Source organism: Bubalus bubalis, chromosome 5 (genome assembly GCF_019923935.1).
Source record: "Bubalus bubalis isolate 160015118507 breed Murrah chromosome 5, NDDB_SH_1, whole genome shotgun sequence".
In the NCBI taxonomy this organism is placed as follows: Eukaryota; Metazoa; Chordata; class Mammalia; order Artiodactyla; family Bovidae; genus Bubalus; species Bubalus bubalis.
In genome coordinates this window covers 17,520,823-17,546,148 of record NC_059161.1, presented here as the reverse complement: position 1 = coordinate 17,546,148, position 25,326 = coordinate 17,520,823, and the positions used below count along the sequence as shown (strand labels likewise).

At 46.6% G+C, this 25,326-nt stretch overlaps 2 protein-coding genes across 3 annotated transcripts; both read right to left on the bottom strand.

Annotated features, from left to right (window-relative positions):
* Window positions 1-2,901: 2,901 nt before the first annotated feature.
* Window positions 2,902-13,481, bottom strand: GLUL (glutamate-ammonia ligase). Of its 2 annotated transcripts, XM_006048611.4 has the most exons (8): window positions 13,348-13,478; window positions 12,174-12,290; window positions 10,505-10,683; window positions 9,042-9,203; window positions 6,099-6,245; window positions 5,567-5,694; window positions 5,170-5,369; window positions 2,902-4,662 (listed from the first exon to the last, which is right to left on the bottom strand). In XM_006048611.4, exons 3-8 carry the CDS (start codon window positions 10,668-10,670, stop codon window positions 4,344-4,346), a joined length of 1,122 nt encoding a protein of 373 aa, XP_006048673.1. In that variant the 5' UTR covers window positions 10,671-10,683; window positions 12,174-12,290; window positions 13,348-13,478; the 3' UTR covers window positions 2,902-4,343. The 2 variants fall into 2 exon arrangements, with proteins under 2 accessions (XP_006048673.1, XP_006048672.1); XM_006048610.4 differs by lacking the exon at window positions 12,174-12,290 and having other exon boundaries at window positions 13,348-13,481.
* A 7,051-nt stretch (window positions 13,482-20,532) lies between these two features.
* TEDDM1 (transmembrane epididymal protein 1) lies at window positions 20,533-21,447 on the bottom strand. The gene has a single exon (XM_006048612.4). It carries the CDS (start codon window positions 21,445-21,447, stop codon window positions 20,533-20,535), a length of 915 nt encoding a protein of 304 aa, XP_006048674.4.
* Between the last annotated feature and the right edge of the window lie 3,879 nt (window positions 21,448-25,326).

The following is a 25,326-nucleotide window of genomic DNA, read 5'->3' as shown; positions in this document are numbered from 1 at the left end:
TAAAACGGAACTTCATCTTAGTGCCATGATCAGAGTTAAAACATAGCTAAGCCACCAAGACCATATGGGTTTAACACCACCCAATAGAGCTATGGGCTTAGAGCTCCCAAAACTGATACTTAAAAAATAATTCATTAGACAAGTCCTGCAGACAACATGACAGGTAAGGATACAGTCCTGAGAAAGAAAAACAGGATCCTTGCCTGTTTTTTCAAGTTTACAGTCACAAAAGCTGTGTGAGTTTCAGGCTTTCTTTGGGATAGCAAGTTACTTTTCAAACTTTGCACTTCTGTTGGTGTAAGGGCCAAGGAGTAGATGAAATTAACCTCAGTGAAGCCTTTGGTGAGATTTTTGAAACCCTGGCACCAAGTATTTGTTTAGGAAGTTCTTTTATCTACTAGGTATTCCCAGGTGGCACTAGTGGTAAAGAACCCGCCTGCCAATGCAGGTTAGATGTAAGAGACGCCAGTTCGATTCCCTGGGTCAGGAAGATCCCCTGGAGAAGGGAATGGCAACCACTCCAGTATTCTTGCCTGGGAAGTCCCTTGGACAGAGGAGCCTGGCGGGCTGCAGTCCATGGGTTCATAAGAGTCGGACACAACTTAGTGACTAAACGATAATTCTTCTGTTAGCTTGTGTTGTCATTCAGCTCCTATCCAATCACCGACAGGATGAAATCAAGGGAACTCATCCTTTTGTGAATACTGGCCTGTCTCTTTAAGGCTTGAAGGCTTGACCATCAGTCTCCATTTAATCTATCACTGATAAAGTTATCAAGTAACCTAGTGTCTGCTAAATGAGCTATAAGAAAACACCTTAGAAATACAAAGGGATTGCACTGTGACGTGTAGGCCAAAGCTAACTCTACCTAAGAGGGTGGAGAAGGAAATACACTGGTTGTTTCCACCTAGATCCTGATGACATTAATTTAGAATTCCTTTTCTGTCCTTTTGAGAATTGGTTACAGTGAGCACAAAAACAGTATGCTTGGCTTATTTACTCAATGTAGTGCTTGTGCTGTACAGAATATGTCAACCCTCCCACTGCTCCCAAGAACAGTGGGGTGTGTGTATGTTGGGGGGTGACCCGGGGAAGGGAAACTGACTTTGACTGGGAAGAGGGAAACAGAATTTCAGTTGAGATAATTTATCAGCAAAACCTGGAAAATGCCGAACAAGAGGGCAGTCTTAATAATTATGCTGCAACATGGTGCCAACTGGGACCACACCCAGCAAACAAATAGGTAAAGATCATCCTACTTTGAAAATTAGGTCAGGACCTAACCTTCCAAAGGCTTCCTTCATAGCTCAGTTGGTTAAGAATCCACCTGCAATGCAGGAGACCCTGGCTCAATTCCTGGATCGGGAAGATCCACTGAAGGGATAGGCTACCCACTCCAGTATTCTTAGGCTTCCCTTGTGGCTCGGCTGGTAAAGAATCCACCTGCAGTGCAGGAGACCTGGGTTCAATCCCTGGGTTGAGATCCCCTGCAGAAGGGAAAGGCTACCCACTCCAGTATTCTGGCCTGGAGAATTCCATGGACTGTATAGTCCATGGGGTTGCAGGGTCAGACACGACTGAGCGAACCTTCCAAAACAAGAAAAAAAAAATGTCTAGGCAATGGCACCCCACTCCAGTACTCTTGCCTGGAAAATCCCATGGATGGAGGAGCCTGGTAGGCTGCAGTCCATGGGGTCGCTAAGAGTTGGACATGACTGAGCGACTTCACTTTCACTTTTCACTTTCATGCATTGGAGAAGGAAATGGCAACCCACTCCAGTGTTCTTGCCTGGAGAATCCCAGGGACGGGGGAGCCTGGTGGGCTGCTGTCTATGGGGTCGCACAGAGTCAGACACGACTGAAGTGACTTAGCAGCAGCAGCAGCAGCAGGACTATGTAAGACTAGAGTGATACACACTTGCCCGAAGAAAACTTATGTCTAAATCGGCTGTTAACAGGCTGCAACTACCTCCAAACTGATAGAGGATACCATCTTTTTAAAAGGTAATTAATTACTATTGCCTACGGTACCTGGCACCTTACAAAGTGAAACTGTTGGATGAGTGTTTTTGCTGGAGGTGTGTGCACCACAGAAGATGGAGCTTCTACCCAGCTTGATATGGAAATAAACTCAGGAAGTTGAAGAATTTCCAGGGAAAGGGACAAAGAGCAGAGGCATACAGGTGTCTCCAGAGCCTTTGGGGGCATCGTGAACAGCTCACTAATGCAAGGAAAAGCGTATCAAGGCGTATCTGGGGCTGGTTCACCCTCAGAGCTAGGTCAGCCTTGGAAGGTTTTAACCAGCGTAGCAACGTGGTCAATATTTGCTATTTAGATGAACCACTGGCAGCTGGGCAGAAGATGAAATGGAGTAGGGGCAGTGAGACCAGTTGCAAACAGACTAGGCTGCAATAAAATCAAGCCAGTGTTCAAAACGTGATAGTGTGATAGGCCAAAGGCAAGTTCTGGAGCACAGGGGTTTGTACACTACTGCAAACTTTTAGGGCCTGGATAGGCCTTAACCCACACACTCCAGATTCCCAAAGCACAGGATGGGGCTCGTTGGCAATAAGCCTCAGGAAAGATTCTTTAATTTCAAAAACAGGTATACCTGAACTTACTTTGCCTCTTTAAAAAAAAAAAAATCCCTTTTTGGTAGAAAAAGGGAAATGAAGTGGCACATAGGGACTTAAAAGAACCACAGAAGTCAGAAGCTATCTTATAAATCAACCTAACATTTATAAGAGCTGCTCTGGGCAGTTAACACAGTTTGTTTACAATGAAGAGTTATCTAACTCTGAACATACTGTACATGGCAATTAGAAATTGTCATGGTAAGAAAAAAACCACTGCCCACTTTCCATGACCAACACAAAACAGCCAGAAACAGTAAGGAAAATGTAAGGACAAAGGTGGGGTTTGTTTTTATTATAAAAGAAAAAAAAATAGTAACTCCTCAGGAATCTTAACAAAGGAAGGGAATATTTCACACTCAGAGAACAGACACCAAGATACAAAATTACAACTGTTTGGACTCCAGACTTGTCCCATCTCCTCCAGAGCAGAGATGGGGAGGAGACAGCTGAAGCAAACAAGCAATTCTGTAAAACAAAGACTTAGAAACCCTAACAAATATGATTAAAATCTAAAATTGTTTTGCTTTAAAAAAAAAATTTTTTTTTTAATATTATCAAAAGGCCTGCTTTAGTGACATGCTAGTCCTACCAGAAAATAACCCCAATACCCCCTTGTCAGTAACATGCTCAAGTTGACCAGCCAACTCATATTTCCAAACCGCTGTGTGTACAAGTACATGTGTGTCTTTTAAACCTGGGGCTCAGGTGATGGCTACTGCTATCACGGGCTTCCACCTGTTAACCAACCAACGTCAGCCTCCCAGAAGGGCAAGCAGGGCAGAGAGAAGCCCTGAAGTGGTAGTGAGGGAATATCAGCCCCAAACAGCCAACTCTTCCAGCACAGCCTCTCCCATCCCCACGCCCACTCAAAAGGAGATCCTTATTTCTAACCAGACTACTTAGTCTCAAATTTGGGTTCCCCGTAACCAGAATGGCTTTTTCTCCCTAAAGAGAAAACACACATTTATCTGCACACCCATATATATAATTTTTTTGTTTTTACATTTAAATATAAAAATACTACTCTGCTTTGTGTTATAAATGGAGGACCACACAATGAGAACTTTTTCTTTTAAGGTAGGGCCATCCATCCATCCATTTATGCGGAGCCTGTTAGGGCATTGAGCCCCAGGCAAGGGAAGCACCACACCAGGAGATCTAGGGCATTTTCCTACCTGACTTCCCACCCTTCCTTCCCCCCTAATTTTCACTTTTGATAGAAAGTTGGTTACAACCTTGTAAGTAATGGAACTTCCCACCAAGAAGGGAAATCCTAACCTAACATAGAATCCAGCACCCCTGTCCCCGACTCAGTAACCACTCAGAAAAAGTCCTCCCCATCCCTTCACAACGACTGGGCTCTCTGTCCGGAGAGCTATGCCTATTGGACAAACACACCTGATTAAATGGAAGCAGTGGTTATGTTCCCCCGCCCCCCTCCCAACTAATGTACTAGAAAGCTTCGGTGATAGGAAAAAGAAAAGGGCAGGGGTAGGTAGGTGGTTGTGAAGTGATTAAGAACTTGACCCCTTCAATCCTGACCAAAGAAAGCAAGAGATATTAACTGGGTGTGAGGAATTAAAAAAAAAAAAAAAGGACCTTGATATTCCACCCTTTGAGTTATAGCTATTATAACATTGAGAGGGGCGAGAGTGGGAGTAAGATGTAGAATTAAGAGGGGTTTCGAGGGCTGCAAGTCTAGTCCACTTAGTTCTTGTACTGGAAGGGCTCGTCGCCGGTTTCGTTCAGAAGACATGTGCGGATGAGGGCTTCGGTCACGGCGAAGGGGTCACAGTTGGCAGATGGGCGACGGTCTTCGAAGTAGCCCTGCTTCTCCTGGCCAACAGTCCGGGGGATGCGGATGCTAGCACCACGGTTGGCCACGCCGGCAGAGAAGTCGTTGATGTTGGAGGTTTCGTGGAATCCAGTTAGGCGCCGGGCGTTGTCCAGGCCCCCCTTGGGATCGTAGGCTCGGATGTGGTACTGGTGCCGCTTGCTTAGTTTCTCAATGGCCTCCTCAATGTACCTGGAAGAAACAGGCAAGATGAGGGTCTGACCTGCCATCAGGAAACCTGCCCTTCAAGGAGCAGGTGTGGATCTAAGAATGGAGTGACTCATCTACCAAAGACTGTTTTCCAGGCCCCAGGAAAAGAAATTCTCCACAAAGGCAGCACCCTGCCTTACAACCTGTGTCTCTTAGTGCTGGGCAGGCAGTAGACATCCCAATGAAACTCTCTCCCACCCACAGGCTCATTCAGATACTTTTATTTATTAATTTAGTTCTTATTAAAGATTTTCAAAAGCACTCATCTGTGTCAACTTTCCCCATCACCATCCTTGAATCCTACTCTTGAAGAGTATTTTGGGGGAACTTTCCAAATAGGAACAAAATGACAGGATCAGAAGACAGTTTTTGAACCAAGAGCTAAAGGCCCCAACTGGGAAGGCAGCTTACTCATCCCCAACATATCAAACCCCTGGCAGGTATTCTTGCAGAGAGAGTGAAATGGCCCCAGCTGGAGGCGGCACTCACTTCAGACCATTCTCCTCTCGCATGGCCTTGGTGCTAAAGTTGGTGTGGCAGCCAGCACCATTCCAGTTTCCAGGAATGGGCTTAGGATCAAAGGTGGCGATCACTCCGAAGTCTTCACACACACGATGCAAGATGAAACGGGCCACCCAGAGATGATCGCCCATGTCGATTCCTTCACAGGGTCCTATCTGGAATTCCCACTAGAGAGAACGAGAAGATGGGCCTTGGCAAAACCAGCTGCTCACCCCAACCCAGAAGCTGACACTTGCTCCCTGCTCATCTCTACTCCAGGCCACCTTGAGGGCTTTGGGTTAGGAGTGGGCACCACAATAGCCCTTCCTAGCAAAAGTCGCCACATGCCTCTAGGTGGGGCAGGTGGTGGGCTAGAGACCTTTACCTGTGCAGGCATGACCTCGGCATTCGTGCCCCCAATCTTGATGCCGGCGTACAAGCAGGCCCGGTAGTGAGCCTCCACAATATCCCTGCCGTAGGCCTTGTCCGCTCCCACACCACAGTAGTAGGGACCTGGAGAGGCATCAAGATGGAAGATCAGAAGGCAGGATGTCAAGAAAATTCCTATCTAAGTGAGATGCATGGCCCAAAGTCAGAAGTCAGAAAGTTCTCACACCTTCTCCTGGAATCACCATCCCTGCCTTTACCGGGAGGCAGATGAGTGGTGTGCAGTGGGCTCCTCTGGGTTGACACCGACTAGAGCCCGTGGTTTCCGTGCAATGTTAACATCTCAACATCCATTATTTGGATTTAGGTAACACAAGGGCTAACTCTCTACACTATTATTTCAGCCAGTCTTGGGGATAGCCTCCTAGCTTTTTGGTCTACAAGGATTCACTCCCATCTCCAGAGAGACTTCTCTTGGCAATTAAGCACTTGGGGAGAAGCAAGATTCACCTCTCACCAAGGAGACTTACCCTGGGGCCCAGGAAAGCCATTGGAAGGCCAACCAAAGGGGTGCCCATCAGTGCCCATGAGGGTATATTCCTGCTCCATTCCAAACCAGGGGTGCTGGTTGCTCACCATGTCCATTATCCGTTTACAGGTGTGCCTTAAATTGGTCTCTAGGAGAAAGAGTAGACACGCTATTAGAGATACATGGACAAAAGCACTGAATCCCCGTGTTGATGGGAAGTGGTCCTCAGATTCTCGGTACCTGAGATGTTATTTACTGAACTGACCCAGGGTCAACCTTTCGGTGCCCCGGTCAGTGTGAGAGGGGATGATAAGAGAAGCTACGATTATGTATCTGTAGGGAGACTCTCAAAAGGCTTTATTTATAACTAAACTGGGTCACAACAAAGTCACATGGGAGAGGACCCACAGGACACAGCCAAGGGTTCACCTTATCTGCAAGCTGGCCCCTTCCCAAGTACCAAATGTCAGGCACTTGAACCCTCTATTCACAGAAGAACTTCTTCTAGCTGTTAGACCTATTCCTGGTTTCTAAAGCATTTACATTCTACAATTTTTATTGAGAGAATCATTTGTCTAGTCTGTCAAACAGCCTTACATTCCCAGTGAGAAGATACAAAGTGCTAAGTTCTACAGTACCGGCTCATGACAAAAAAACCCAACCAACCAAAAAGGCGACAAGCTCAACCAGGAAAAATTGCTATGCTATAACAGATCTTTACAGATTATTATTGGCTGTTTCACTATGTCCCAGGAACCATTTTCAGACCTCTATGATATGCAAATGATACCACTCTAATGGCAGAAAGCAAAGAGGAACTAAAGAGCTTCTTGATGAGGGTAAAGGAAGAGAGTGGGAAAAGTAGGCTTAAAACTCAACATTAAAAAAATTCAGATCATGGCATTTGGTCCCATCACTTCGTGGCAAATAGAAGGGGAAAAAGTACAAACAGTGACAGACTTTATTTTCTTGGGCTCCAAAATCACTGTGGATGGTGACTGCAGCCATGAAATTAAAAGATGCTTGCTCCTTGGAAGGAAAGCTGTGACAAACCTAGACAGTGTATTAGAAAGCAGAGATACCACTTTTCTGACAAAAGTCTATCTGGTCAAAGCTATGGTTTTCCAGTAGTCATGTATAGATGTGGGAGTTGGACCATTAAGAAGTCTGAATGCCAAAGAATCGATGCTTTCAAATTGTGGTGCTGGAGAACTCTTGAAAGTCCCTTGAACTGCAAGGAGATCAAGCTAGTCAATCCTAAAGGAAATCAACCCTGAATGTTCACTGGAAGGACTGATGCTGAAGCTGAAGCTCCAATACTTTGGCCACCTGATGTAAGGAGTTGAATCATTGGAAAAGACCTTGATGCTGGAAAAAATTGAGGGCAGGAGGAGAAGGGGATGACAGAGTATGAAATGGTTGGATGGCATCACTGACTCAATGGACATGAGTTTGACCGAACTCCAGGAGACGGTGAAGGACAGGGAAGCCTGGTGTGCTGCAGTCCACAGGGTCGCAGAGCCAGCTGCGTCTTCCTAATAACCCTAAGATGGGTATTATAAGCCTCCCTTTTTACAAGTGAGAAAATGAGGCTCAGAGATGGCAGGGAAACTGCCGGGGTAGGCAGAATCAGGAAACCCTGCCTGTCTTGACTTCAGAACTCAGGTCTTTCACCACAATTTAATGCCTCCTAAGACAGACTTTTTGGGGGGCTTCCCTTGTGGCTCAAATGGTAAAGAATCCACCTGCAATGCGGGAGACCTGGGTTCCATCCCTGGGTTGGGAAGATCACCTGGAGAAGGGAAAGGCTTACCCAATCCAGTATTCTGGCCTAGAGAATTCCTTGGACTGTATAGGACATGGGGTCACAAAGAGTTGGACACAACTGAGCGACTTTCACTTTTCACTTCAAAACAAAGACAAGTAAGGCTCAGAGTCACTAAGTAAGGACTTGCCAAAAAGTCTCACTGGCCAAGTATGGCAAGACTTCATGGAAGTGAGACTCCAGCGGAGTTTATAAAAAAGTGAATGGCAGAAAACTGGGACAAACAGGTCTGCCAGAAAAAAACCAAAGGTGTAGTTACAGCAAACCTCACAGCAAACATACATTATCAGTGAACCAAGATGCTCTTGTTTTAGTCACAGAGAAAGAAGACAAGCTCTCTGGAACAAAAAGGCAACCGGTATTTGACATACAATTCTTCTCAATCATTTACACATAACTCAATCCTCTATAAACAATTTTATGAGATGGATTTTATTAGTTGCTCCATTTTTTTTAATTTATTTTTTAATTGGTGGATAATTGCTTTACAGTCTTGTGTTGGTTTCTGCTGTACAACAATATGAATCAGCTATGTGCTGTGCTTAATCGCTCAGTCATGTCCAAGTCTTTGCAACCCCATGGACTAATAGCCTGCCAGGGTCCTCTGTCCATGGGGATTTTCCAGGCAAGAATACTGGAGTGGGTTGCCTTTTCCTTCTCCAGGGGATCTTCCCGACCCAAGGATCGAACCCAGAATCATACAGCTATACTTCCTATAACTGTAAGTATACTTATAGCACCCTCCCTCCATTTCCCCCCATTTTAAAATGGGGGAAGTGACAAGTAAAACTCAAACCCAGCTTTCTAACTTTAGAATCCAAGTTCTTAAAATCTACAGGCAGGAGGACTGTGACATGGGGCACTCCTCCAGCAAAGATTTAGAAGAATCCAGTGTGGTTTTCTGCAGCCAACAATGGGAGGATGGACCACACAACCTCTCTCAACAAGGAAGTTCAGGATGGAGAGATGCATGTCCAGGCCTTCAGATTTCTAGTTAGAAATTATTTCTAACTTCTAACAGTTCTGGGATAAGCTTGTCTTCCCAATACCGATTTTGGAATATCCTCTCCCCACAACTTTACAATTCACGGATTAGGATTAAGTCTATCCTATACAAACCTGCAGGCTTTCGGTTGTACTTGAAGACTTCACAGAACACCAGCTTGTTGGGGTCCTTGCGGAAAGGGTCCCGAAACATGGCAGCAGGCACCAGATACATGTCACTGTTGGAGCCCTCAGACTGAAAAGTGCTAGAGCCATCAAAATTCCACTCGGGCAACTCTGTGATAAAAAGAGAGGGGGAAATTAAAGTTGCAAGCACAAGAACTTTTCAGGGAGGAGTACAGCCTCTCACTTACCTTTTTATCTCTAAGGATCTACACTGTCTTGTCCAGAAAGCCAGTGATGCATGACTGCTGCTAATAACTGGCAAACCCTGATGTCTGCAGGTTGCCCTACAGTCCTTTCTCTCTGTGTTCCAAGTAAGACCATTGTATCACTTTCTTAAAAGAAGTACCAATCACAGAAACAACCTAAGAATAATGATTCCTCTGTAAATAAGTCTACTGGACACCCAGGAGACAAAGTGGACATTTCTAGTCAGTCAGTCATCATTTAAAGAATTGAAATACAGGAGAAAGACTCTCTGATAGGCCATCTGTGTTGCTTATTTCTTTCACTTCCCACCCCCACCCCACACTGTGTAATGGACAGTCCCAGTTCATGTGGTGTTCTTATTTTAACAGATAAACAGACACTAGCAGGATGACTTATTCAAGGGTGCTCCCACGTAACTTATCCACACTATGTTTTAAAGGCGAGTTCCTTCATCTCTCTCCAGTTGACTATGAGTTCTCTGAAGGCAGAGACTAGACTCTTATCTTATATTTCCAGGGCCTGTGCAATATCTGCCACATAGCAGGTACACACTATATGTATTGTATGATAGCCATTCATTCATTCACTCAAATGTGAGCATTATCAGAAGAGTAAGCTATCCTAAATCAGGTAAAAGATGATGGACCTCAGTCCCTTTCCAGAAGGAGGGCAGCTATGGTTTGTTCTAGGCCAAAGAATAAAAAAAGACAAAAGTCGTCCCAATTCATATAATAGCTTCTGTAGGATAAACAATCAGCCAGTTTAAGAATTCTAAAAGTGCATCAGCGAAAAACAAATGATGGCTAGCTTTACTTAGATACCACTTTTAGGGTGTTTGCTTTACATCTAGAACCTAAGTGACATTCAAAAGAGTTTGTATAGCAGATGGAATAGTCAGGTTAGAGCTGTGGTTTTCAAACTGGGTTCCTGGGGGTACCTTAGATCAGCCTGAGATGGGATGCCCAAGTCAACAAAGTTCCCAATCCCACTGCCCCAGACTTCATCTTTTTTCTTTCGATATGCAAGACTCAATTTAAATAAAGGGGTCCATTTTTAATGCTTGGAGGCAGTGTAGGAGCTTAATGTTGACTGAATAAAGACTGTAAAGTCCTGCCTTAGAAAAGCTTTACATCAGAATAAAGAGGCCAGATCTAGTGGCTTGGTCTCAGGCTGCCACCCACCCCCAATTCTGCCCAGCCTCTCACCTTCTATACACTTGGGTTCAGAATCCAAGGTTCGGGTCTTGCAGCGCAGTCCTTCTCCAGTACCGTCGATCCAGATGTACATAGCTTGGACTTTATCGCCCTGAGGTAGGGCCATGTACACCTGCTTGATGCCTTTGTTCAAGTGGGAGCTCGCCGAGGTGGCCATGGTGGAAGGTGTTCTGAAGAGAGAGAAAAAAATAAAATAAGAACTCCAAACAGATCCTCTGCAGGAATAATGCAATAAGGACAATTAAATCAAGAAGTCACAGTGGGAGTGGCGGCCCCTCCCTTTGGAAGTCACACACTCAAAAGTACAGTACATTTATTTAACTTGCTTTCGGGGAGATTAAAGTTTTATACTGAACAAAAGTCTCCTTATTCGCTTCCTCAAGCCAGAATCTAAACTTTTGAGCACTAAGTTCTATTTTTGCAGTATGTCAGAGGTAGAGGAATTGTTTCATTTTTCATACTAAGATACTGGGGGGCAGGGGGGTGGGGGGTGGTGAACCCAAAACAAAATACAAAAGTTCAGAAACAGTCTACAGAACAGACATCTGTCTCCAAGTAAAATCCGGCCACAGAAAGGCTTGGTTGCTTATCTCTTGGTTAAGTTTTCCCTTTTCCTTACACCCCAGAGGATGCCTCAATAAAAAGTTCTTTTGAAGATTCCTCCACCCTTCCAAATAAACAACCCACCCCATCCCCATGTAGCTGGAAGGATGAAACCGGGGCTAGCTATAAGATTTAAGAGCTGGTGGCTTCCTAACGACTAATGTGTACTTTGGTACATTTGATCCAACCTGGATTTTAAGACACATACTGGCATGACTTCCATCAGTTTGAGGCAAAGTTCTCATTTCAAAGAGTAGACTTAAGTTTGAGAGTGACCAGATTCCACCAGAGAACTTTAAGTTAATTAAGAAATTCCCACTTCTAAATCAAAAAGATCTGGGGTTTCAAAAGCTGAGGTATGCTAAAAATCTATATGCCACCACCGCAAAACCTCTCAAAGAAGAGACACTGAAGCCACAAAACCAAACCCCAACACAAAAAGGAAACGTTCTACCTCCTCCCTCCCCCATTGATCGCCCAGGGTGGCTGGAGAAGGAACATATTGTTCTCCTCCAATGACTTGGGCAACTTTCTGAAGTACAGTGGCAAAGTTTCTATGGGCAACCGTCCATGTTTGCCCAGCTGAAAACAACTGCTTCTCCCTGCAACAGCCTCACCCTTCCCCTCCGGGAAGAGAAGCTGTCTGTCAAGTTGTGTTAGCAGACAATCTTTGCCGACTCCCTCTAGACTTGGTCAGTCAAATCCCACTCCTTATGGCCATCGCCCATCCTGCCTTTAAAAGCCAGTAAGAGAAATCCCAGATCCTTTCAGCTCCCAGCTATAACCCGGTCTCTGGCTTTCCTCTCCTACCGGTTACCACCTCCAATTTCAAGTCACACTTTCTCCCTTAAGCCTCGCGGCCTGCTCTTTTCGGTGATGCCAACTCGGTTCCGTGACAGGTTGGATGCCAACAGCCGCCTGCTCTATCAACTAGTGCCGCCGAGATGCCGAGATTTTACGTGGTGGGGGGGTTATGGAGGGCTGGGATTCTGCGGTCCTTAGCGGTTTCTTGCAGCTGCGGCGGGAGCAGGGTCCTGGATCCCTGCTCCTCACTCACCCCAGCCACGTAAGATCAAAGGTATCGATGATGCCCTCCTTGGCCCTTCTCCTTTTGGAGTGGCGTTCGCGCCTCTCTTGGGTCTCCGGCTCTCGCTGGTCCACGCACCGGAGCTTTCTGGGCGAGGGAGACGGAGAGGGAGAGGGAGTCGGAGTGCGGTCGGAATCGCACCGGGTGGAGCAGGAATACGAAGGCTCCTGAGTCGACTTGATCTTGACTCGCGGTTTCTCTCCGGCGTTCACCGAGTAGGCGACGAAGCCGAAGCAGTTGGAGGGGGACCCCGAGGACCGAGATTCCAGGTCGTCTTCATCTTCGTTCGTGTTCTTCTTCGCGGATTTGCGGCCGGGGGAGCATCCCCGCTTCCCGCCCCCAGGGTAGTTGGGAAAATCCACTTTGAGAGCAGCCCTTTCCCACTGAAACGTCCCAAAAGTCGGCGCCCCTCCCCTTGGGCCCCCGACTGGATCTCAGGGCGTCGCCGAGGGGGCCATACCCCTCCAAGGCCAGGGCGGGGAGGGGGTGGGGTGCTGGGGAGTCCGCCGGAGGGACAGCGCGCCGCTGCTGCCCCTGTCCGGCCAGCCAGGCCTCTCCACCCGCCGAGCCCGCCGGCCACGCTGCGCTCCCGGGCTCCCCATTGTTCAGTCACAGGGGTACACCACGCGGCGGGAGCGGGCCGCACCACCGACTCTCCCGGCGCCCGGCCTCGGCGTAGGCAGCTAACCGTGCCCCGACGCCCGCAGCCACGGAGAAAGAGGGCGAGGCTCCCGCAAGGGGACCGCTCCATCCACCACGCACGCCACACGGCCAAGCGGGGGGTGCCGGGCCCGGGCAGCGAGCGAGCTCCTCGGCTCGTCCTGCCCAGCGACCTCCAGGGGCGGCGCTTCGGGCCGCCAGCAGCTGAAGAAAGATCAAAACAACTCCCCGCCCTCCGCGAAGCCTGGCGCCCCACCATCGCCGACCCAGACCCGCCCGGAGCCGCGGGCAGCGAAAGCAACCGGGAGCCCCGCCGTCCCACCTCCCTCCAGGCCGGGGCGCAGAGTAGGGCCAGGAGGTGGGAAGGGGCCGAGACGATCGGTCAGGGAGCGGCGGCTCGGGAGGCGGCGAGGCCGGCGCGGCACACTTCCGAGCCCCTCCCCCGCTCCCTGCGCCCTCCTCCCCGGGCCGGCCAGGTGCTTACCTGGGCGCCGAGCAAAGTGGCAGGGCGAGCAGGCGGCGAGAGCGAGGTGAGGAGAAGAGAGGCGAGGAGGACGGGGAGGTGCTGCTTAGACAGCCTGCTCTTCTCCCATTCTCGGCTCTGCAGGGCGGCCCGCCGCCCAGCACGCTTTATCGGCGGCCGGGGCCGCCCCCGGCGCCCTGATTGGTTCCCAGAGGCCCGGAGCCCGGGCGGATCAGCTGATGCACCGTCCCGGCACCGCGGCCATTGGGCGAGCCGCCGAGCGGGCGCCGCCGGGTGGGGGCGAGCGGACCCGGGAAAGAAAGAAAGGGAAAGGGCGGTGGGGGAGGGGACATGGGGGAGGGGCGCGAGGCAGGGCGGGCCGGCGGCGGGCGGAGGGCCCGGAGCCTGCCGGGAAGGACCCCACCGGGCGGGCTGCCGCGCCCCCGCCCGCCTGGCCCCGGGCGGTCCCCGCGTGCTCGCCCCCCCGGCGCCCCCAGGTCAGAGATATTCTGAGGGAGGGTTCTTTTCCCAGGTCCCACTGCACGGCCCAGAGGAAATTCCAACCCACAGGCACCAGCTTTTGCCTTTCGTTGTTCGAGAATCCCCACTCCCTTGCCCGGCCCTCAGGTCCTGCTTGTGAGGGAGTTCGGGGGTGTGCGGGCTGCAGTAGCCCCGGGCTCCCCGGTGCCTGGGCCGGCCTCGGACGTGGCGGCGCAGACAGGGGGCTGCCGGAGGTAGGCCGGAAAGAGCCCCCTGGCCGGCCTCCTCGGCGGGTTTGAGGATGTGACCTGAAGTCTTCCATCTCCCTTTCGTGGTGCACGCGCTGTGTTTTGTCTCGTTGCGTAGAGAGGATCCCGGCGGGCGGAGACACAGAGCCGGCCTCTGCCACACCTGAGGCAGCAACTCTGCAGCCTCTCTGGACCCAAGTTCCCTCATCTGCAAATCAAATAAAGCGGTTCAAGAGAGGACCTTTAGAGCCGCGCAACAGATTTGAAATCCTCTGTGCGAACTGTTTCCCAAGGGCAGCTGACAGGGGATTGAGGTCTTGGCATCTACCCCTTTGAAACCTAGGGTACGTCAAAAATTTAAGTTCTGTCTGGTGTTGCTTTTCATGTAGTTTATTGAACGTCTTTGAAGTCTGGAAAACGAGAATCAGTACCCCTTCCTCTTCTCTCCTCAGAGCTTTATTAGGATAGTTGAGAAAATGCGTGTGTGAACAAAGTCTTGAAAGGGATGTTTGTCAACAGATACACAATTATATATACATGTATACAACACACATAAATATAATGTCTTCATTGCTACCAGTGATAAGATTTAATCATACTGTTCTTATCGCCTGAATCCTCCTGATGGTGTCTAGCCTTTATCGCACCTTTCAAGAGCCCCAGTAATGAGATTTTCTGTTTGAAAACTAAGAAATCATGTTTCTTTGGAAGAGGAAGGGAAGAAGTTTGCTCTTCTGGTTATTTTTTGTACCACAAATATGGAAAAGAAATGTTGTTTGTGACCACACACATAACTTGGCTTCTTTGGTCCACATCCCTCCCCTGTGAGAGTGTGGCTAACACTGCGGTGCTTTAAGATGACAGACTCAAGATTCATCTCAAACAGAGGCTTTTGGTGTGTTTCAGACAGGTGACATTCTGGACCAGGTAAGTCACCTTGCAAGTGTAAGGTGTTCTGTCCTTACACTTGCACTTAAACTTGTGATCCTTCAAATGATGCGAAAGGCTGGGCTTCAGGTCAGGCAGTGTAGGTTCAAATCTGGGCTTGACTTCTGAAGCCTCAGTTTCCTTGCCTACAAATTAGGCATAACAGCTACCTTGTATATTGTAAGGATTAATTGTGATGGCACACACAGCCATGCTAGAAAGCAATAATTGTAATTATTGTAGGCCAAGATAATCTGAAGGGATTAGATTATTTCTTTCCCTGCCGTAACCCATGAAGTACAACCTTCTAACTCTCAGTAATGCGCCACCATTAGTTTTATCAGAGTGGATTTAGATCTGATAACAAAGTGGGCTGTCTTCATTCCATTTATTTCTGTGAAGTCTTGAGTTTAAATGATTGAGGAGGGGGTGTTGGGAGGGGAAAGGCCATGTTGTTGTTTTAAAAAACGTTAATTTTCAGTTGCCAGGCTGCCAGAAGTGAGCCAGAGCCTTCTATTGTACTGGTCACCGCCAGCACCCGAGGTAGGGATGGCACACGGAATAGAAAATAGAAAAGCTCAGTTCTTAAAGCTTCTAGTATTTGAGTCAGCCTGCTGCCCTGGCTGGTGTCTTAACTTTCCTTATTCATCTGTGTGTCCCCCAGGAGTGTCCAGGGGGGTCAATAACTGGTCAATAACTGATGTTTGTTGACTACACAGAACTGACAGCGGCACCATCAAGAGAACATGTGCTTTGAGCTGCTTTTCCAAGAGTGGAAATGGATTTGCTTTGATCCATTCATGTGACCGGGGGCATACTTTGTGAGGGTTAGCAAGGTAATACATGACCACTGAGTTTTTCAGGCAGAACAAGAGGCCTTGTCCTCCTTAGTCAGCCCCCTACTTACTTAACCAAACTGAATTAGGGCCCAAATGAGTTCAAGAACTATTCAGGGAAGCTTAAAAGAGTATGAAGGAAGAAAAAGCAGAAGAAAAGAGCTTCAACTAACTGGTTTGCCCCCAGAAACCCAGACTGGACTTTTTGAGAAGTTATAAGGAGAATGGCCTGTTTCATCCAGTTTGACTTTGCTGTGTCTGCTGCCCTTTGTTCTCTTTCTCCTTCTTCCCTAAACTGCCAGCCACCCCCAGTCTCCTCCTGCTCCCTAAAAAGCATAGAGCATTTGAACCGTGGACTCTTCTGTCTCCTGGTACACTCAATATCAAAGCAGACAGGGGATTCTGTTTCATGGGCTTTGAAGTCAGGCTTTTCTCTTTTCGAGTAGCTATGTCCAAGGGGTGGGTGGAGTGGGAGAGAAACATCACAGGTCAAAATTTGGTTCCAAATCTGCGGAAATGGCTGGGGACTGAAAAAAAGGACTTCTTCAGTGTTCCGCTGCTTGAAATAAAGGCCTTGTTTGGGGTGGACTTTACCTATGAGTTCTTCTCTCAATTTCTTTCTCTTTTAAAGGACCCAGTGTCACTTTGCAGATCGTAAACCCTTAATCTAGTGACCTGAGCGTGCCTTCCTAGGGCCTGTGTAGTTGGTGGCCTTGCATTCATTAGAGACAAGATTTGGGGTAAGGCTCAAACATACTCAAATCTTTAAGCAGAACATGTAGTTTGGGAAATGGAGTTTTTCTAACATTTGGATGATTTCAGTAGGCAGTGAACAAAACCTTAACTCATGCTGAAGAGACTGCTGAGACTCAGGCTTGAGGAACACCCTGGAAACCCAACCCAGCATTATAAACTTTTTCTCTTTTTAATAAACCAACACTAGTTCTTTCCAAAAGAATAGACTATTGTAAAATCTAAAAGCAAAATAAAAATAAAAGGAAAAGAAACAGCCTTGGAAGCTGATGTCATTACTCTTAAAGCAAATTTGGGGGAGAAGCTGCAATTAACCGAGCTTTCAGACTTGAAGCTACATAAGTAAAGAAGGAAAGACCAGGTTTCACCTCAATTCGGTATTATCAAATACTGAACCCAGAGGAACTGTTCTTTATATCCTTTCTGATTGTTAAATACTCTTAAGCTCAGGTTAGGAAATGATAAGTTCAAGTCTCAACCATTTTTGTTTAGTCTGAATTGAGTTTTGTTGAAGGCCCCTTGAAACCATTCAAATGTAAAGAACGCTTAGTTTCCCAGCCTACACATTACGCTTGAAGGTTTAGGTCTTGAGCCTTATCCCAAATCTTACCTCTAAAAGGAAGCTGCTTGGAGAATTGGGAGGAAGTAAGTTCATCTTAGCTAATGACATGGTAAAAGAAGTCCTACCGAGAAAACTACAGCCCTGCCATCCTAGAATTAATCTTTACATCATTTTAGCTTAACGGTGAGAAAGCTGAGGCCTTGCTCATTTGCAGCCTCTTGCTCGAATCCTACCTTAGTGCTGTATTTCACAGCCTTACATGCTTCCAAGGTACAGCTCCCTTGAGAGCCTTTTTCTGTTTCCCTTCCTTCAGCATTCTCAGGCTGGGATGATGCATTCCTGGGCACGACTTCTAAACTCTGAAATCCCTACTGTATGCACAGTGCAGGAACCAACCAGTTTACCTCTGAGTCCTTCATTGTGGCTTCCCCCGTGTGCCTCACATAGTAGACATTCAGTATATTCCGGAATTGCTGTATGACAGGTTCTTTTTAAAAGGAATCTTTGGAGATAATTTTGTGTGTTTAATAACCTGTTTCATGGTTTTGTGAATCGGGGATTTTCATAGATAAGTGTTGTTCCTGTTCTCAATGTATTGAGATTTGTATGGATTTATCTTTGTTCTCTAGATTAATTAGAACATTATTGAAGCTTATTTAAAAGTTTAGGAAATTAGCATTATGGTCAAAAACAACTTGGATCAGAGTATGTCCTTTAGTTGGTGTTCTTCTCGAAGATGTCCTCAGCTGGGTTCACAGCCCTTCCTCCCTCACCCCCATCCCATTAGTTGATTTGAGTCCGTTTATTTCATATTCGCATGCCAAATTTTAACAGGAAACAAACAGCCCTTGGGTATGTTTTCTGGATACTTGGTTCTGTATTTTTCCTGACCTCCTTTCCCCTCCCCCCACTTCGTTTGAACCGGTACTTGGGAGACGTGTTTACTGGGTTGGAGAGTGAGAGGCTTGGCTTGGGGTGATGCGGATGTAGTGCCCTCTGGTGGAATTTTGTGAGAATTGCACATTTCTCCGCATAACCTTCGCAGTGTTTGGGAAGTCTTAGCTGGCCTTCAAGGTTTCTGTTACGTCTCAAATACTATATAGTAAATTAATAACATTCAAGTTTATTATCTACACTGGATATTTAAGAGATAATATGTTGGAGATATCAACTGATTACTTGGTTTGTTTATCATTATAAAATTTGACCTCAAGTGACTAGAAACGGGCCACCGGCAGCATCTGTGCTTTTTCATCATCTCCCATCAGTGTGTATGAGAGGTAAAGAGAAAAGGAGTTCCCCCACGAAAGGTAATTGAAAAGAGTCTAGGAACCAAGAGTTAAGCAGAAATAGCAAGGATCAGAAAACTTGGTCACAAACAATTCTTATTCTCAGCTCTCACTCGGATCTGAGCCCAGACATTTAAGGCCTAACTAGAGGTTGAGAGCCTGCCAGACTTTCACTCCCAGGGGAGACTTGGGGGTGGTCATGGACAGAAAGTGACAGACGTACTCTTTGGGGGGTCTATAGAGTATTTGTATTATGCCTCTTGTTCCAGCTGGGCTTTCTGGCTGACTTTCTTCCTTTATTTCCTTTCAACAGTTTATCTGACCGTGAAGGGTCTTAGTTGCAGCCTGCGGGATCTTCATTGCCTCATGCAGATCTTTCATTGCTCGCACCACAGGCTCTTTAGTTGCGGCATGCGGGCTCTCTAGTTGTGGCGCACAGGCTGCGGAGCACACGGGCTTCAGCATGCAGTCTTAGTTGCTCCAAGGCATGTGGGATCTTAGTTCCTCAAATAGGGATCAAACCTGTGTCCCCTGCATTGCAAAGCATATTGTTTACCACTGGGCCACCAGGCAAGTCCCTCAACAAGTTCATTTTGAGGGTCACTCCCTTTTCCATTGCCATGGGCAAAGTCCTCGTGGCCCAGAGGACACAGTCACTGGCTTCAGTCAGACACACCTGCACTTGAATTCCTGTTTTGCCTTGTAGCAATTACAAGACTTGGACAACTCAACCTGCTGAGTCTCAGCTTTCTAGAGGTTCCTTATAGAAACACATGTGAGGATTAAAAAAATAATAACAGAGTAAACATTTCAGAAACAGCTTAGTGGATTTCCTTATCCCAAGAATGAGGAAGAAAGTGGGCCCATTGCTAAGGAGGTGACTCAGGCTTTAGGATTGTTGGTGTCTTCCAGAGGTTCCCAGAACCTTGGGTCTGTCCAGCAACACGTTTTGAAGGAACAGGAATGTGGAAATTCTGGAAGCAAATAAGCCTTTATTAAGCATCACCTATGGTACATATTTGGTGCATACATAGGAAGTTATGTAACTTGGCTGTAACAAAGTCTTACCTCTTAGGAGATTATACTCAAGGTGGTGAGGAAAAACCTACCCAGGGAAAATGATTGCAGAAACAGAACAAAGCAAAGTGTCAGCCGTGTGAGCAAATGAACAAGGCAGGTGTAACGTAAGTGCTTAGGAGTTCCAGAACAAGGGAGTCAGTAGGAATTCTTGGAGAAGGCCTCCTTGGAGGTACTCAGTGGGATTGGGATGAAGGTGGCTTTTTTGCTGGGTACCAAAGAACATGGCAAAGATGTGATTGTGGAATGGCTTTCTGTGAGATGCAAGACAGTGAAATTTGCCACAACCCAAGGGGGACAGGATCTAGTAAATTATATGCACCGTGGTAGTGATGGTGACTGGAATACGAGTACTAAAGGAGGAAGTTGGAGAGAGATTGAACATTTGAATTCTATAAAAATTTTAAGCCTGCAAATTTGAAGTGTCACCATAGCAAAGCATTAATAAAGTTTTACTTTATTAATTTGAATTTGAAATGAAGCCAGTCATTAGAAAGTGTTGGGGTGGGGGGTGGGGGAGAGTAGAGTTGGCAAAAGTGTCATTTCAACCAATATAAATTATAAATTCTGTGTATCTTACTTCCACATGGTGGTGCCACTTTGCTAAGTATGCAGAAGTACCCACTTTCTTTGTCAGGATGAGACTTGAATGCTTCTAGTTTTGAGCTGTGAGAAATCAATATTCCATCAGGTAAAAGGCAGGCAGTCACTTGTGCCTGGAGAAACATCTGGTGGTGAATAACAGACTCTCCTCTCACCCCTTCATAGCCCTCCCTTCTATTGCATTCTCTCCCCCTGTAACTCTCCTTGCACACTTCCTCTTACTCCCATCCCCCAACCCCATCAATGTTATCAGTTTCCCCTTCTCGTCTCCTCAATGATTAGATGTTCAGGGACAGGAGGTGCGCTGGCAGATGGAGACCAGTGGCCTTCCTTCATGGCCACTATGTCTTCACCAGGGACCAAAGAGGGTACAGTGCGTGTCTAGGAGAACCCACAAGGGGGTAGATGGGGTTGACAGTGAGCCAGGCGTTCTAGGCCCTGTCCCAGGGTGAACTCTTTGAAAGCAGAGCCTGGTCATCTTTCTCTGACTGCTCCACTTCCTGTAGCAATTGGTAGAGGGGTCTCCTGGAGTATATGTAACCTGGAGCTTCTCTGGACCCTGTCAGCTTCCAGCTAGGATGGTAGCAACGATGCCAAAAGGAAGACACTCCATAGATTCCCAGCAGGCACAAAGCGTTGATCATCACATGCCAGCAGAAGAAGGTGGTAACAAACATGATGTCACTAATGTTATCATCCTCCCACGGGTAGCCAGAGACTGGTTTGTACAGAATGAAGCCCGCCTGTACCAGCCAGGAACCCATCATCTGAAACAGAAAGGTCTCGATCACAGCGAGTTGAAATGTGTCAGGAGCCCACAGCTTGGCGGTGAACACCAGCATCAGCAGCAACACCACCAAGATGAGCAGAGAGTGAACATGCATCTCCACCCCGACGGAGTCCTGGACATGCGACACCAACAGCAGCAGGAGCACATAAAAGGTCAGCACCAAGATCCCTTTCTCTAGGGGCACACAGCGTTGGGGCAGCAAGTTTTTGCTCATGATGTCTATACAGCCGTTGAGGGTGAGGAGGATGAACATGGTGAGGTGCTGCCACTGTTTGGCATACATGAATCTTGGTGGCAGGTCCCTGTTCATCAGTGTCAATCCTCTCTCAACACAGCTGATCTCATACGCCATCAAGCCAAAGCCGGCCAGCATCTTCAGCAAACCTCTGTGGGACATTTTCCACAGCCTGGCCCATCTCCCCTTATTCTTGGGAGGCAAAGAAGGATCCAGGAAAGAGTTGCTGAATATCACAGCTTTGGAGACCACTACTGCTCGATACAGTCCATATGCGAGTAGGAACAACCCTGGGTACACGTGACCGATAAAGGTTCCCATTGAGTCACAAATCGATCTAATGAAAGCAAGAAGAGTAAAACGCAGGCACGTCCTTCTAGGGCCACCTCAAGGTCTGGACTTTGGATAGAGTTGCTTTCCACCAACTTTTATCGTTTCACCCCACCCACTGCTCCCCCACAGAGAGGAAATGCCTCTTGAAACAAGCCTACGGCTTTAGTGGCATAAAGCCTCATTGTTCCATTCCATTCTAGAACACTGGGAACTAACTGGCTTCTGCCAAAGAAGAAAGCTGGTGAATGTGCCTTTAGGGGGCCCCTTCTAGGGCCCTTGGGGTGCTTCTGGTCATACTTGTCCCTTTCTCCCATGGCTTCCTCCCCCTGGGACTGCCTACCCAGCACTCAGAGGAGAGAGGAGGATGGAATGGGACTAGGGATTGCCATGGTCTCGAGAGGAAGCCTGAGCACTTACAAATCCATAGGTGTCGTTCGGCACCTCTCAGACATAACTCTGGCCCAATCACAGGGTTTTCTTTCTGGACACATATATTTAAAAACATTTGGATACATGATCATATTTCGCACCTATATGGGTTTTCTATTGTTCTTTTATAGACTTGCTTTGAGGATCACCAAGAAAGCTTGCTTCCTCTCCACCCCTTGTCTCTTTACATTCCCACATTTATCTTCCCACATCAACATCTCTAATAGCCAGTAAATGGATCTGAAAAGCTACCTTTTTATACTAATTTTAGGGGCTGGAGGATTTTGTACTGTGTCAACCTGACTAAGCTTGAGCCATGTTTCCCAGAGTTACCTGCCCTATATGGTTTGAGATTGAGTTAACTGCAAGAGAAGTTTACATAAGAATCTGAAGATGAAAGCAAAGCAGCAACCTAATAAACTCTGAAGGTGTAGGGTACCAGGTGCCCCTACAGCTCACACATTCAGTTACTGATCTGCTCACCTTGGTATGGGCAGCCAGGCCTATCGCTCCCTCAGCTTCTCTTTGTGTAAAGGACACAAGCTTCTACAAGCCACCTGCCACTGAACTGTGAGGTGACAAGAGGAAGACAAGCTATAGCCTGTCTTCACAGGTTGCAATTTGTCCTTGCTCTTTCCCAATTTTTTTTTTTTTTTTTTGGTAATATACTTCTTCCTGACTGTTGCCACACAGGGATGAAAGGACTGCCAGCCCACCACACAGAAGAGAGCCAAAAGCCTTCCATAGACTTCTTCACTCCATATGTGTAAAGTCTAATGTCCTTGAGAAATTCATATTCCCATGATCCATCTCTAACTGATACAAGGAATTAAGGTGTAATCCCTAAAATGCTGGTTCTGTCAAGAGGAGTGACTCCAGTGAGCTGGTGTTGGCCATTCGGATTTTAACATGGATTAGCTCATCAGTTTCATTTATCTATGACTCCTCTAGTGTCTAATGCATCTCAGAAGACAGAGTCCTAGGTATTGGGTAACAGCCAGCTGAGTATAAGGAAGAGAGAATGATGAAGAACAAAGTACAGGAAATGTGACGCCTACGATGGCTTTGGGTTTATTGTAGGAGGTACAAGCAATAGGAGTGTCTCTGGGGGTGATAATTATGCTGAGGGAAGAGGAAGTTCAGCCCTCAACATGAACAGTACTGACCTCACAGTCTGCATAACCATCCTTCTTTAAGGTACAAGCAATGCTGTGGGGCAGAAAGGCAGCACCTGTATGCTGACAGTGCCCCTAGTGAAGAGGAGGAGAATTTACATGCAGCTCACAGCACTGTCTCTGAGACCTCACTCCTACCCAACTATCTGTACATTCTCAAGTCTAATCAATCCCAGAAAAAAAGTTAAATCTTTCTGCCCTTGAGGATGACAGCAATTCAGATTTCTTCTTGCTATTGAGAGATTTGGTGGGGCTAGGGATTTGAGTGTGAAAGTAAATTAGGAAGAGCTTAATTCAGCTTTCTGAGGGAGTTTGGTCTTTAAAAATTTTTAACATTAGGTATTTTTTATTCAATGTGTAGTCATTGTAGAAAAATGAGGTAATATACATTCACAAAAAGCACTACAAGTCATCTGTAATTCCATAATCTGGAGGTGACAGCTGTTTTCTTTGACATATGGAAACACCGTTCTAAGAAGGCAGCATGAAGAAGTGAAAAATGCATCAACTGGAAGTCAGAAATCTGAGTTCTCCTTTGACTTGCTGCCTGTCATACCTTTCACCTGAAAAGAAAAATTGTGTTGAACTTAACCTTCTATTAAAATGAAAATAAATGCCATGAATATTGTTGCACAGCAAGGAGAATATTTATCTCCTGTCTCCGTCTCCCTATTGATGAATTATCAAAACCCTGTGAGAGCACCATAGGGCTCAATGATCAGAGAAAGGAGATTCAAGGGGAAAATCTGAGTGACACTTCTGAAGCAAGTCAGGAGGCAAGAACCCCAGGGATTGTCTTGGGTTTTCGGATTTGATCTGGGAGAAGCACAAGATGTATTGCTCTTCTGCATATCAGCAGGGCTGGGACAGGAAGTACATGGTCTGCAGGCCTCAAGGGGAGCCACATTTGCTCATTCTTACTGTTGCTTCTACTACTTTGAGGCTGTGATCCTAGTGAGTTGGGAGCAGCAGAGCTTCCTCCAGCTCCCACACTCTCCTTGACAGTTGTTCCTGGCAACTGTGAGCCAGAGGCCAGAGGAGGAGAGGAAACAGCAGCACTGACCCAGCAGCAATGTGAGGTTGAAAGTGGCACATATGAGGACAAGGAGCCCCACTTCAGGTCCTGTCCGGGGTGCTCAGGCACCACATCTCCATGTTGTTCATTACAACATGAACATCCTGATCAAGACTTTGAAGATAAGAATCGCCCACCCCAAACCAGACACTGCCAATGAGTAGCCGAGAAGGAAGCCAAAGGTAGTGAATCATTAGCAGAGCTGGCAGACAGCTCCAGGATCTGTGGACACTGAGTGCCTGAAGCGAGTTTCATGAGGAAAACTCAGGTTGACCACAGGAACCCATAGAAGTCCTTCTCAGCCTAGTTGCTCCATGGTGAGACTTCCCTTAGATCTGCGCCCCCCCAGCCACCACCCCATGTAATTGAAGGCCCCTAGGCACAGCCACTGCCATTTGTCTGGCATGAAATACCAGAATGAGCCAGAATGCCTTCAGAAATTCAGTAAATATGAATTTACTAACTGCTGTGTATTCTACTGAGTACAGCAGGCATATAAAAAAGTATATGATATTAGTTATCCTCAAAGGGCTTACCATTTGAAGGCACACATCTCTACACACACACACACACATACTCTCAAACAAAACATTAGGGAAGTATTTAGACTACCTTGGTTCTATAATAATCAAATGTCACATAGGTAATTTTAAATTTTCTAAAGCATTTTATAAAATTGAACACATTGATGATAAACTCTTACCAAAGTGAGTACAGAAGGGAACATATCTCAACATAATATAAGGTATTTATGACAAACCCACAGCTTACATATTACTCAACAGTGAAAAGCTGAAAGCTTTTCTGCTAAAATCTAGAACAAAATAAAGATGCCCACTCTCACCACTTCTATTTAACATAGTGTTGGAGGTCCTATTCACAGTAATCAGGTAAGAAAAAGGAAAGTTACGCAAAGTAGAAGGGAATAGGTAAAATTGTCACTATATGCAGATGACATGATACTATAAATAGAAAACCATAAAGACTCGAAAATTACTAGAACTGATAAATGAATTCAGCAAGGTAACAGGATAGGATAAAGATTAACATGCAGAAATCTGTTGCATTTCTTTGCACTAACAATGAAATATCAGAAAGGGAGAGAAAAAAAAAAATCCCTTTTAAAATCACATCAAAAAAACTTAGGAATAAACCTGACCAAGGAGGTGAAAGACCTATATGCTGAGA

Bases quoted from the DNA above. Each gene is read 5' to 3' on its own strand.
- TEDDM1 (XM_006048612.4), bottom strand. From the start codon at position 21,447: ATGGGAACCTTTATCGGTCACGTGTACCCAGGGTTGTTCCTACTCGCA.
- GLUL (XM_006048610.4), bottom strand. From the start codon at position 10,670: ATGGCCACCTCGGCGAGCTCCCACTTGAACAAAGGCATCAAGCAGGTG. The intron at 6,246-9,041 runs GTTTGTATAGGA...TCTTTCTCCTAG, and splicing joins GTACAACCGAAAGCCTGCAG to AGACCAATTTAAGGCACACC. The intron at 5,695-6,098 runs GTAAGTCTCCTT...ATGCCTCTCCAG, and splicing joins TGGCTTTCCTGGGCCCCAGG to GTCCCTACTACTGTGGTGTG.